This window comes from Cyanistes caeruleus, chromosome Z (assembly GCF_971803275.1).
Source record: "Cyanistes caeruleus chromosome Z, bCyaCae1.hap1.1, whole genome shotgun sequence".
NCBI classification, from domain to species: Eukaryota; Metazoa; Chordata; class Aves; order Passeriformes; family Paridae; genus Cyanistes; species Cyanistes caeruleus.
Window position 1 is genome coordinate 62,708,540 of NC_141732.1, and position 13,555 is coordinate 62,722,094.

Here is a 13,555-nt window from a genome sequence, read left to right on the forward strand (position 1 = left end):
ATCCACTTCATTTCCTAGAATTTTGGGTAATATTTCAGCACATGGCAGTAAATTGGATAAACAGTATAATTACTGAAAAAGCACACATTTTCCCCCTTTTTCCCTCTCTATTCTTCCTTTCAAAATTTTCTGAAAACAGATTTACATATAAAATTTATTTGACCTCACATCTTGATAGATTTTCACAGTCTCTTGTCACAGATGAACTTTTGTACTAAGAAGGTAAATATTCCTGACACTGTTTAGGAGGGGGAGCACATTAGGAGATGTAAAAGGCAAGTTGTTCTCAGATGGAATAATCATCATTTATCAATAAGTCTAATTATAATAAGCTTGGCTGTATCACAGAAATCAAGTGAAAGAAAGAAAGGGAATAAAAAGAGGGGAAAGTTTAAAAAGATAGAATAGCAAGGAATAAAAAATAAAAGTAATGAAAGTCCTTATGTATGTATTCAACCATAAACTGAGTATGCTTATAGAAAGGAAACAAATTGAATATCATTAAATAAAGAAAAATTTCTGATTCAGGACCTTACAAAATGAGGTAGAAGATTAAAGGTTCTACAAGGGAGGTACACAAATTTTAGGTTAGTCCCAAATGATCCTGTTTACCTTGTGCATCTATATACATGCTTAAATATTGTTTATTTTTTAAACATGAGCAATATATATTGCAAAATATCTACATCATTCAGGTAATGTAAGTCAGTTAATTGTGCATAGCAGTTTAGTCTAGATCCCCATATTCTACAACCAGCCTCAATATTTCACTTTGTAAAGAAAAAGACAAAGCAAAAGGCACATGTCTTGTATTTGTAAGGGATAGAACATAAAGAATTCTGGCATTTCCGTCACTCTGAAATACTGAACTTACAGTAATACATTCCAGTCAGCAGCAACAAAAGCAATACTTCAAAGATTTAGTCAAATGTAGAATGTCATGTGAAGACAGCCAGTGGATGGCAGTGCTAAAGTGCTGAATTCATCGTGCCATTATTTATTATGTATGCAGCTCCAGCCGAGGAAGGGAACAAGTTGTGCTCAGTTGTTTGCAAATCTGAAATGAAAAGATGGGCTCTGCTACAAACAACTTATCAAGTCAAAATATAAGATGATAACCAAGAGATTAATACAGTCAGATGCAATCCCCGGGAGAAGATACAGTCCGAGTCACTATGCTCAAAAGAGTAAACCTCACAGAGACAGCAAAGAGAGTTTCAGTCAGGGAGTTGGGATGGAAAGTAAAGAAACAAGAGCAGAGAAGGGACAGGTGGAAAGGTTTTTAAAAACAGAAAATCCGAAGTATATTTTGATGAATTAGTTGTGGGAAAGAATGAAAAGACAGGATCAATGCAAGGCTGCTTTGTTGAGAGGAGGTTTGTGGGACAATTATGTTAAGCAGAAAATGCAGCTGAGTGTAAGAAAGGAAAAGCACATAAAATGGAGAAATGGGGGTCATTAACATTGTTTCAATTATCCCTTGGAAGAAATAACATGGTCTTTGAGAATAATAAAAGCAGGACATGGAGGTTAAATACAGAGATTAGGAAAAGCTGCTGAAGTTTGTGAACTGGAGAGGCAAAGAGTTTAGACAGGAAGATGCAAGGTCCAAGGCACATGAGCACATGTTTGTTGTGAAGCCTCTCTGTGGGATTTCCAGCTGAGATAAGAATGTACAAAAGAAAAAGAAGCTACTGAGGCAGTGGGGGGTAGTGAGACAATATGAAGAATTATAGTTCAGGATCTGTGATGGAAGACAGGAAAACAAGTTTAAAGGGATGGAGAATGAAAACAAAACAACCAAAAACAACAACAAAAAAATTCCCAACAGCAGCACAAAGAAAGGGAGTAGTATCTAGATTAAAGATGTGCAAAATCATTATTGGAAAAATTGTCAGGCCTATATTTGAAGATACTAGTGTAGCAGAGAGTTAGGTGGATGTCTTGCTGAGGTGGCCTGATTGCTTAATGCTTGTTTGAACTGCTGTGGCTTCCCAGAACTTGCAAATGCCGGAAGATGTAGAAGTGATAACACTTTTTATGCCCTTCTTGTTAAGGGATCACTATTGTGCTTAATGGAGCAAGAGATTGAATTAGTAGAGAACTTCTGTTTTAGCAAAACCCAGGTCCTATTCAGGTTGAAAAACAGGTTCCTAGAAAAAAAAAAGGCCAATAAGCTGTTCACTGCAACATCACAGCCCATGTTTTTGCCACTCTGAAGGTTGAGGACATGTATAATCCCCCTGTGACTCTGAAAAAGCAGAGCAGAGGGTAGCAGTCTAGACCAGAGGACCAAGACATTCTTAGTAGACAGGTCTGTCCAAGCTCCATTGTGTCTTCTGAGTGTAAGAAGACATCTTCTGACCTCTCATTTAAGTCCTCCCATTTCCACAAGCTCTCAGAATACAGCTCACACTCAGCATCCTGGTCTTCTCAGGACTTGGCCAACTGAACCTCACTCATAAAAAAGCAGCTGCTGGGGAGTTTTAGCCTTCTTTAGAGAAGCTCAGCATTTTTTCCTTCACCAGCTTATCACTATAAGCTTCAGCTAGTATTATTACACAAAATTTGCTGATTTCTATTAAAACTATTTCTATCAGAACTATTTCTATTAAAACTTGCTTGCATGCATTAAAGGAGCAGAACCCAGGCAAGGAACACTGACTGTGGGGAACTGCAGGGTGACTGGTCTGGTGATCTGCTAAATGGCCACCATACACCCATTCCCTGAGCTGGGCAACCTACTGATACTCTGACAGTAACTTCTGAAGACAGCAGCATCCCTCTGCTACTGTCTGTGATAAAAGAAATATCAAGAGGATGAAGTTTACTCTGGGACATTTTCCTATAACTACAGTTACAGAAGATATATATTCTCATCCTCTAAGGCAAGCTTATTCTTTTGTTTCTGAGCCAGTAAGGCCTGGTTTTATTAATAAAATATTGTGATTATGAATCTTAAGTTATGGAGAAAACACCCACCTTTTTCAAGAAAGCAAGGATTCTAGGACAGCAGACAAGACATGCTTTTACTGAGATGAGTAATTGCACTTTAGTTTAACAAATTAATAATAATTGTCTTTTCTCCAGAAAACTTGCAGCTGAAATTCTTTTTGATGTATCATATTCTTTTCTAGGAATCTCTGATATTACTGTATCATGGGTATTTTTTGAGTTATAAACAAAAAAATATTTGGAAAATAAAAATATGGCTCGGTCCTTTCTGGTTGTTTGACACGTTTTAGGGGTGGAAATCAAAACAAAGGACTTAGAATGCAACCAGCTTAAAGCTGAATAATAAACTTGTGTTAACTTTGTTTGTTGATAAGGAAATAGGTTATATTGGAAAACTAAAAGAAAGCATTTTTGCATTGAGAAGACTTTATCTGCTTTTTTATTCAGAGGAGAATTTTTGTTGATGAAATGCAAATTTATTTTATTTACCTTCAACCAATACAGAATCATGGTTGGTTTTGTGTGAGATTGCTAAAACCTTACTATTTTCCAAACAGAGATCCCAGTTGTTAAACACATCACTTCCCCTTTAAACACTTTCAATGTTTTAGGCTTTTTTTCTTCCCTCCTCTGCAAATAATGTATGTTTGAAGGAAAATAACAAGTTACTACTGAAGTTACAACCAAAACGGAATGAATTTCTACAACTTTTCAGTCACAGGTGGCATGTTCTTAAAAATGTGGTAGCAAAACTAATTCTTAGCTGGGATTTCAGGTACATCACAACATCACTACTCCCTGAACTTGCAACACTGATCTGCAGTGGAGGGAAGGGAGGACATGTACATTTTGTGTGCCTGCAGTACTGAAGGATGAGAGCAGTGTGAAGAAAAGCAACTTTGTAAAAAGGGACTTGAATGTTTTGTGGGCTTTTTTTTGGTTTTTTTGGGCTGTTTTTCTGACTCAGTGATCACCTACATGCACAGGTCAAATTTATTTCAAAACCCAGCAGAACATTAGGTGTCATTCCACCCTTCAGGGCACAAACTGAATCTTCTGAATTCTTTTAATGGCACTAATGCTCAGTTAGTTGTAGAGTTCAATCCCTGGAAATGTACAGTCTAAAAATCTGATGTCTTTCTCTTGTTTTTCTTTAAGTTGGCATGTTTCTTCTTACATTTAGGGACCTTTGAATTTGGTTAAGGCACCATTTTTTTATACACCTTTTATAGACCATCTGTGGCTGGCTGATAGCAAGCGCTCTCAGGCTGGGTTGCATTGCATGGGTGCCTTGCTCTCAGCAGCTCTGCTATTTCTTTTAAAGAGGGAATCTTTAAAATCTTTGGCATCATGGAAAAGGCCCACATGGAAAGTCATGTAGTCCTATTCTTCAGAAGGAATGAATCCATATCAGTTTTAAACACTTAAGCATGTGGGACAGGGACAAGCAAGAAACAAAATGCCCGATGATTAAAAGTAGTTCCAGGCAACACATTTTATTCTCATTTGCAACAAGGTAAGAGTTTATGTGTGTCAGCTAATGCAATCAAAACTCACAGTAACTCATTAAGTGTCACTAACTTGATTGCTTCCAGTCATGTATGTAAACCCAGCCACTAATTTTCCTGAACCTGAAAAGAAAACAGAAATACTCTGTAGTCTCTGATGCCAGTTTGTTTTCCAGCCTTGATAAAGCTAAATGATGATTTTGGTTGTATGAACAGTCCAATAGTGGCACTGCTGAGTTGGCCGGTACTGCTCTGATCAAGTCCAGCATTCTTCTCAAAGTTCTGTCTCCTCTGGCTTAATCCACTTCTCCTTCAACACACAAAACAAAGCCCCACACTACTGTAGCTCCTTTTCCATTGCCGTTGCTTCAGTGGCCCCAGGCAGACTACCTTCTGATTTTAGAAGGAAAACCACCTGCAGCAGAGAAACACTGACAAGGCCATGCTCTGTTTCCCTTCAGGACTGAGTAATTCAGTGTGACTCAATTCTGTCTGTCTGTCTGGCTAGTTGCTTAGTTTCTCCTATGGGCTAGTTGCCCACCATTCTCCTGTAATCTAAATGGTCTACTATATTATGACAGAGTTAAGGCACTGAAGCTTGGAGGATGACTAGGGCAATATGATACAAATGTTTTCTTGAGTTATCTGTGGTTTTTTTATATTACACATCATGCTGGCATCCTACTGTGATAGTCCACTATATCACTATCTTTGTGACTTCCTCAGGCAGATTGTGCAAGTCAGATGTGTGAGTGCAGCATCTTTGGAAAAGGTTTAAGCCCCTGAGTAAAGTAGCTGGGACTGACATAAGAGGTCCTGGTGGTCTTCAAACTCTTCCAAAGGTGTTAGGAGACTTTATTGGTAGATAGAAGAAACCTAGTACTGTTTCTAGAGCACATTATGTAGGACAGGAATAATATAGTAGCACTTCCTGTTTTTTTGAGATAGTCAGCCAATTCTGATTCCAGCTCATCCAGCAATTCTGAATGAAGCTTCTGGATTTGATGAGTCTTGGTTCAGACCACTGTCACTGAGACCAAAAATAGCCCGTTACCCAAAATCTTTTATTTCTTTAATCTGGTCAAAAGCAGAGGCACCGTAAAAGGGAGTTATTGATGCACAGTGAGGTGCACATGTAGCTAGATAGTATGTACCTGATAGTCTCTGGCTTAAACCTCAAAACACTGATTTAGAATTGCTAACGCTGTTCCTTTCCAGTTCCTTGGTTTGTAAGAGATGTGGTCCTTTTGTCTTTCCACATCTTGAGAGAGCTTCTCACTCAGGGTGCTACTGCAGCTCAGCCTGATTGCAGTTTGGATAACTTAATCCTGACAACTGCAACAGGGTAGATTCCAAGAATTCAAAGCCTAATCAAGTATATCTTCAGGACCTGAGGTGCTAAAAAGGTGACATGAAAATTAAAGTATTTTCTTATATAAAATATAAGTTGCATGTAGAAAGCTCCAGATATTCTAGTACATAACATGTGTATTAAATCTAATAATCCACATTTGTTTTGAAGGTTTTGTATCTCTGATGGTAAGACAGACAAGAATTTTCTTCTTCATCAACATCATAATGGAGTAATGATGTGCTCACAGTGAAGTCAGTTGGGGTCTTTGGAAAGCCTTATATCTGAAGTTTTTCCTGGTGACATTTTTGCTTTGGAAATTTTTTCTCCCTTTAGTCTGTTTTTCTAAATCTCACTTGCTTAGTTAAATAGTCCAAGGAGAATTACTATAACCAGCATTTCTTTTTTGCTGGACTTCTCAGGTGCTGTGGTTTTTCTGAGCCAATCCTCCTTCATCTGGTTAAGCTCAATTAAACTAACTGTACTGAAGCCCCAATATTACAGCAATACTTTTTTACTAATTAGGGCTAGCTCTGTTGCTGAATTAGACAGATGTATCAGAAGAACATAACTGCACAGTGTTATAGAAAATTGTGGTGTTCTGAAACACTCAGACAATAGTTGATGAGAGTCTGCTTCATTCAGGGTCTAATTTATGTGGTTTCAAGTAGCTCTTTTTAACAATCCTCTTACGTACATGTCCGCAGAAATAAATAAATGCACTGGGAAAAACAACCCGCTCCAATATCATTTTTAATTGCTTGTTCTCTCAGCCCTAAATCCCAGCCTGCTCACAGTGCCATAGACTTTATCCCCTGCCTGAGATGCCTCATCATTCCCCACGTTGTGCTTACCCTTTCAGAGACATGCAAATCACTAATAACCCACTGGCTATCTAGGAAAAGCTGTAACCCCATTTTGCAATGTGGGCAAAACATTAAGAGCTACCACTTACACTCATTTACTCTTGGCTTTTTGTGCAAGGCCTAAGCAATCTGAGAACTAGAAAATTTTTCTCAGTCTTTAATAATTGAGATGACCTGACATAAGTACTATTCCTGCAGAATAAGCTGACTTGGAGCACTGTGATTTCTGACTTCACAACATCAGTGTTGCAAACCAACCTGTTTGTATTTTTGAAATGCAGATGATGATGATAAGCTGCAAGCTGCATGGAGCAGGCAGCCACTGCTGCTCACTGTCCTCAAAGCACAGCTTCTGACGGCTGGTGCCATTACATGATGTTTCCATTGCCCTATCAGTGCAATCTAGGATTATCTTTCATTGCTGCTAAAATGTGAATCTGAGCAGTGTCAATACTTAGCATAACTAATTCATATGTTTTGTGAGTGCATATTTGACTCCAAATATGAAATGTTATTGGGACAGAAAAGAAAATACTGGCAGTTAAGGTGCTCTATCAGCTTATTCTCTATCTTTCATTTGTGGTTTTGTATGTGGTATAATTGTGTTTCAGCATATATGCAAACAAAACACAAATGTCTCATCTAAGATGAGACACGCTATTGGACAGTAAGTCTGATTCAGACTTGGATACAGAAATGAGTGGATGCTATGTCTTATCCAAATATAGATATTTACATTGCAAAAGGCAGCTGCCATGTATTTTCTGACAGAAGCAGAAAAATACATTAGTGTTCATCTTTCTTATTTTTTACACTGTAGATAGGCAGTGTGGATTTCTCAATACTTTAATGCTTGTTATGTTTTTATGGGAAGGGAAGGTTCGGGAAGGGAAGGGAAGGGAAGGGAAGGGAAGGGAAGGGAAGGGAAGGGAAGGGAAGGGAAGGGAAGGGAAGGGAAGGGAAGGGAAGGGAAGGGAAGGGAAGGGAAGGGAAGGGAAGGGAAGGGAAGGGAAGGGAAGGGAAGGGAAGGGAAGGGAAGGGAAGGGAAGGGAAGGGAAGGGAAGGGAAGGGAAGGGAAGGGAAGGGAAGGGAAGGGAAGGGAAGGGAAGGGAAGGGAAGGGAAGGGAAGGGAAGGGAAGGGAAGGGAAGGGAAGGGAAGGGAAGGGAAGGGAAGGGAAGGGAAGGGAAGGGAAGGCTTGGGAAGGGAAGGGAAGGGAAGGCTTGGGAAGGGAAGGGAAGGCTTGGGAAGGGAAGGGAAGGGAAGGCTTGGGAAGGGAAGGGAAGGGAAGGGAAGGCTTGGGAAGGGAAGGGAAGGGAAGGGAAGGCTTGGGAAGGGAAGGGAAGGGAAGGGAAGGCTTGGGAAGGGAAGGGAAGGGAAGGGAAGGCTTGGGAAGGGAAGGGAAGGGAAGGGAAGGGAAGGGAAGGGAAGGGAAGGGAAGGGAAGGGAAGGGAAGGGAAGGGAAGGGAAGGGAAGGGAAGGGAAGGGAAGGGAAGGGAAGGGAAGGGAAGGGAAGGGAAGGGAAGGGAAGGGAAGGGAAGGGAAGGGAAGGGAAGGGAAGGGAAGGGAAGGGAAGGGAAGGGAAGGGAAGGGAAGGGAAGGGAAGGGAAGGGAAGGGAAGGGAAGGGAAGGGAAGGGAAGGGAAGGGAAGGGAAGGGAAGGGAAGGGAAGGGAAGGGAAGGGAAGGGAAGGGAAGGGAAGGGGCACCCAGATAAAATTATTTTGAAATGGAGTAAATTCATATGATAGTGTGATGAAAGCCTTAGCTTTTGATGTGGAGCTTCATTCAGGGATTCTATACAGTCACAGTCTCCTTGGGCTTTTTAATCCAGTTGGCAGCTTTATTCTTTCAAATTGTCTGTGTTCAAATTTTGTAGCCAGAGAGTGCAACATGGACTATTCCAGTTGTATTTAAGGCCTGACCGGCATCCTCAGACAGTACTTCTCTTGGGAATATAAGTAAGGTTTTGATTTAAGTGGATGAGTGTTGCAAAGGTCATACTTTAAACTGGTACATTTGTGTCAAACTGGTATAAATATGTGTTGTATGATTTCTCCCCTCTGTTTAAATAAGGCAGAGTTCCTATTTATTCTGTTTATATCTCATAGCTTCAATGCACATGCTCAAGATCACTCAGCTGGTATTCATGTGAAAGTCTAGAATGACCTAGAAAGTCTTAATTTATGTTTACTATTGCATTTAGAAAGACAAACCTTGAGGACCTTCCCTGTGAAGCTCCAGAGTGGCAAGTCCCTACTCTCCTCATGGTCTCGCAAGCTTGGGATTTCCTTCTCCATAATGGATATCATGACTGTTTTCTGACCACTATAAAAAATATCCACTCTTAACTGTATCCAGATAGGTCTGCAGAATATCTCTCTAGTTTCTTCTCTTATTAGATGCTATATTAAATTATGACAGTTTAATTATGAAGCAAAGGTTATGCAGTCACCCTGTCTTATCCTTGTGTTAATCTTCCTGCCTGCTTCTCTGTCTGTCCATGCATCTCTAAGTTCCTTATTAATAGGAGAAAAGTTAATTACTGTTCTCTGTGACTGGGACAGAAGAGACAAATTGATGCCAATCCTGAGGAAAGGAAGAAGAATGTTTGTACTGAACACGTTCAACTAACTTCTGACTTAATACAGCACTTTCATCCCTTCCTCAGGCTGGAGATCAGCGTAGGTTACATGGTGTGAGTTCAAGTGTCTTATAGGAAATGTTAGGAAGAAAAATAAATTTACAGAAGTCTAGGCTTCACCACTAGGCTGTGGCTACTGGTTTGCAATGTGGTGTATAATCTTTGGTCTGCTAAAGAAAATTTGGCTTGTTTTTTATGTAACAGTCATTCATCTCATGCGCATGTATTAGAAGTGTTCTTTGGTGTGGAGAATTGATCTTTTTAAATTTTGTGGCTATGTGAAAAATATTCTGCTTTCAAACCTGTATTTCCTTTGAAAAGTGAAGATGTGAACAAGTATTCCAGGCATTATAGTTAAGAGAGTCTAACACTGATGTAAACAATTTCTTCTAACTTTAAACACTAATACCTCTATCTATATTTAGAAGCTTGTGACATATTGCAGTATTTACACTCCCTCTTGCTGCTTCTGTATACAGATGTGTGGCACTATCCTGTCTAGAATCCAGACAGAATGACCCATCAGCTTCCATGTCATCTAGAGACAGGAGGGCACTCATACTTTGCAGTGTTTATTACACTGTAGTACACTGTGTATCAATTGCATTTTGAATCACATGTTCTTCCTGTTCTATACAAAAATTACCACAGCTTCTTTGGACACGTCTGGTCCATTTTTGACCACTCCACCTTGTCCAGATTTTCTGACCCAAAGTGGATCAAAGATTGCTCACCACCTTTTACAATTTTTACAATTACACTGCAGTTCAAGAGGTCTGGTGAGGGCTAAATTATTTTGTGAAAGCTGTGGGTATCTGTGCTTTCAGTATCAAATTCACCAAAATTATAATATCTGAAATTGTTGCTCTTGACACAAGGGAGATTTGAAAAGTGAAAATTAAGTCCTGGCTTGATTTCAGTACTTTAAATTACTACTTAATCATTCCTCTGCTACAGAATAGCAAGCTACAGTATGACATCAGTGTTCTTCAGTGAAATGCAGTCCAGAAACAACTCAAGTAGAATCAAGTTTGAAAATGAGAAAAGTGGGATCATGTTATTTTACATAAAATCAAAATAGGATCCTGCAGGGCAGAAAGCCAAGAAGATGTAGCTGTTGCCTTTTATGAGTGCCTCAGCGTCCAAGAAGTGGGAAACAGGCTAAATGGGAAGAACAGGAAGTACCATTTACAATAAAGAATCCCACAAGAGATTTTGAGGAGGACAATCTTATTTTCATATTTTCTTGCCAGTCTGAACTAAACTGTTAGTGTGTATGATTCAGGAGCTATCTGGTATTCTGAGGTACTGGTGAATGTTTTGTGCATTCACATCATGTATTGGGCATTCAGAGTGTTTACCACTGACAGATTCTAGAAAGAGCTGTCTCCATGTCTCCACTGTCTTATTTACAGGTAGAAACAACTAAATATTTTTGTCCTTTGTCCAGTGCTGCTGCTACCTGTGAACACTTTCATCTTCAGAACTCTGCCCTTTCATAATTTCCAAAGGTGCAAATTGGACTAGATCAGTAAAAGAATAGTTTTATGTTTTGAGCTGGGCCCCCTTTAAGTTTTAAAACAAGCTAAAAATGGAGTAGCTCTATGCAAATAATAAAAAGATCCTTTATAAAAGATAAGAAATTAAAGGATTACTGAGAAACATTTAAGCCAGCTGTCACATCAGATAATGCCATTTCATAGAACTCAAAGACAAAGAGCATAATTTTCCTGGAATTGAAGTAGCATAGTCACACTCTCTTTCAGTGGAGAACAGGATTTAAAAAAAAAAGAAAAAAAAGGCATTTGGCTTATCTTCTGCTAAAGCCTTTGTGTAATTCATTAAGCAACCCTTATCTAAAATTATAGTGTAGGACATTTGCCTATGTTTTCCTGACTCAATGAAAACATAAAGAGGTACTAAACCCAGATGGTCATTAACTCTCCTGTTAATGCTCTGGGCTGATTCATGTTGCCTATTATACCTGATTGGATTTGGCTTCCCTGGGCAATTAAAGCCTCTGAGTTCCTCCCATGGAGGACATGTTTCTTTTGGTTTGTTCTAAGAGTCAGGCTCATACAATTTTTATTCAGTCTGGACCTGTGGTTTCACCTGAAGCAACACCCTGTTCCAACCATTCCTGCAAAGACTGTGCTCAAAGTGCAGATTTCTTGCACAGGGTGTTTAAAAATCCATTTTTTTATTACAAAAGGAATAAAAGAGATGATAATAAAAATAGTTACACAGTTATTTAACATCCTGATGATCTTGAATATTGGGGAGTTTTATTTCATTGGTACAGGCTGATTGTACAATGGTACAGATTGCATATACTGCTTTTTAATTAGGTTTTTCCAATATCTGCAAACCATTGCTGTCTTGTGGACAGTACATAGATTATAAGAATAATGTTGTAGCAAGTGAAACACAAGTTACATTTCTCCATTTATCAGCCTTTTTCCAATTAGATTTTCATGGACTTGAAATCCAATGTTCAAAACTCATACTTTATGCTTAAACTTAAATAACATTAAAATAGCACCAAATCAATGGTAGTATCTGTTAGAAGTTGCAACTTGTAACTTATCATGATAAATCCACTGCAGGGAACTAGAAGAAAATTAAAAACATGCTGTATTTTTGTCTTTGGAAAATTTCTTTTCACCTTGGTTGCTGCCTTATACTGTATAGGATAACTAAAACCACCAAATTTTCCCTGTCCCTATGTTTTGAATTTATATCCTCAATGCTACAGATGCAACTTTTATGCACTTCAGTCTATTTGTGTTTACAGGACTGTAGTTTTGACAATCATTTCAGCTAGAATGTGGAAGAGAAGGACCCTGTTTCTCTTCTTGCTTTTTGCCTTACACTGTGTCATCCTGGCACCTTGTCCCTGCATCCACCCCATGGAGGTGAAGTTGCCACGGTGACAGCACACCCTGTTATGGTCACAGACCCCATAACTACAGAAGCCTCAGTCAGTTTGGAAGTTTTAGTAGGTTTTTATTATCTGTGATAATAAAAACCTGTGCTGCCCAGCCGTCCACCTGGTCTGTCCTCACAAGCCTGGTGACAACCCTCAATGGAGTCACTTTTGGAACTTTTCACTTCCACCCTTTGAGATGATATGTCTTAGATTAATCCTGGATGGTCAGTCACCTTCCCAGCCCACGGCACAGAAAGTGGCTGGTCTGTCAACCTTCCCATAGACTTGCCAGGCAGTTGGGCAAAAACTAAGTTGATATTTGCTTTTCAAAAAAATGTGTGGAGCAATAATAAAGTGTAACTGCAGAAGAATAAAACTGAAGTTACCTACACTGCATTGTAAAACCTGATTTTCTTCCTGTTAAAGCAGCTAATTTTTGGTGATACCTTACTGACAACTCTGCTCACTTTTTTTCAGACATGGAGATGACTTGATTGTGACACCATTTGCTCAGGTAGGCACAGCTTTTCCATATTTCTCACATGACCTTGTAATTCAAAGATAAAATGGTCAAACCAGTTTTCTATGTTATATTATTATGCTTGTTTTCCATATGATATGATATGATATATGTTTGCATGAAACAAGTGTTTCAACAGGAAATCACAAACCTCCCACTCTCTTTCTTAACTGTACCTCTCTTTCTTAGTGCTTTTTGATTATCTGAAAAGTTGAAATGCAACAGCATGATAAACACCTTTGATCTCTTCCCAAATACTGTAGCAGGCAGTCATGATTAAGATAAACCTCTGATTCCTGTTATTCTGATATTTTTGTAATTACAATTTCTCCATTTGAACATCTTTTATGCATTAACTACAATGAGATTTTAAGACATGAGATAATTTTTTTCTCAGAACAGTTATGTTCCTTTACAAAACCGAGTTTGTTTTTTCTATTCAGATTCTGTTTTATAAAATACCAGCTCAAAATTCTTCATAATTCAGATAAAAATGCCACAATTCTTCACAATAGAGCTGCCTTATCAAGTCTGAAAAGTTAACATTGCTATTTCTTGAACTCATTATGATGGTTTTTACTTCAAAACAGGAATTATAGTCAAATCACTGCAATTATGAAGTCATATGTGATTGAAGGTGAATGGAAAGAGAAAGGTTGAGTCATACAGCAGTCTCAAGTAAGAATAAAGTGGCAGCTTCAGCCATATTATGCAAGTTGCTTTGGTTGAAGAATAAACTGATAAATAATATTAATTTAATAGTTCATTATATATTTAATTATATTG

The 13,555-nt window shown here is 38.7% G+C and overlaps 1 protein-coding gene across 6 annotated transcripts in view; it reads left to right on the top strand.

The window, feature by feature from the left end:
• The window catches only part of PDE4D (phosphodiesterase 4D), a 491,756-nt gene that overhangs the window by 391,281 nt on the left and 86,920 nt on the right, over nucleotides 1–13,555 (top strand). For all 6 annotated transcript variants that reach the window (XM_086867128.1, XM_086867130.1, XM_086867129.1 and 3 more), the window contains one exon: nucleotides 12,727–12,763. In XM_086867128.1, coding sequence (XP_086723254.1) covers nucleotides 12,727–12,763 — 37 coding nt within the window. The remainder of the gene's footprint in view (nucleotides 1–12,726; nucleotides 12,764–13,555) is intronic.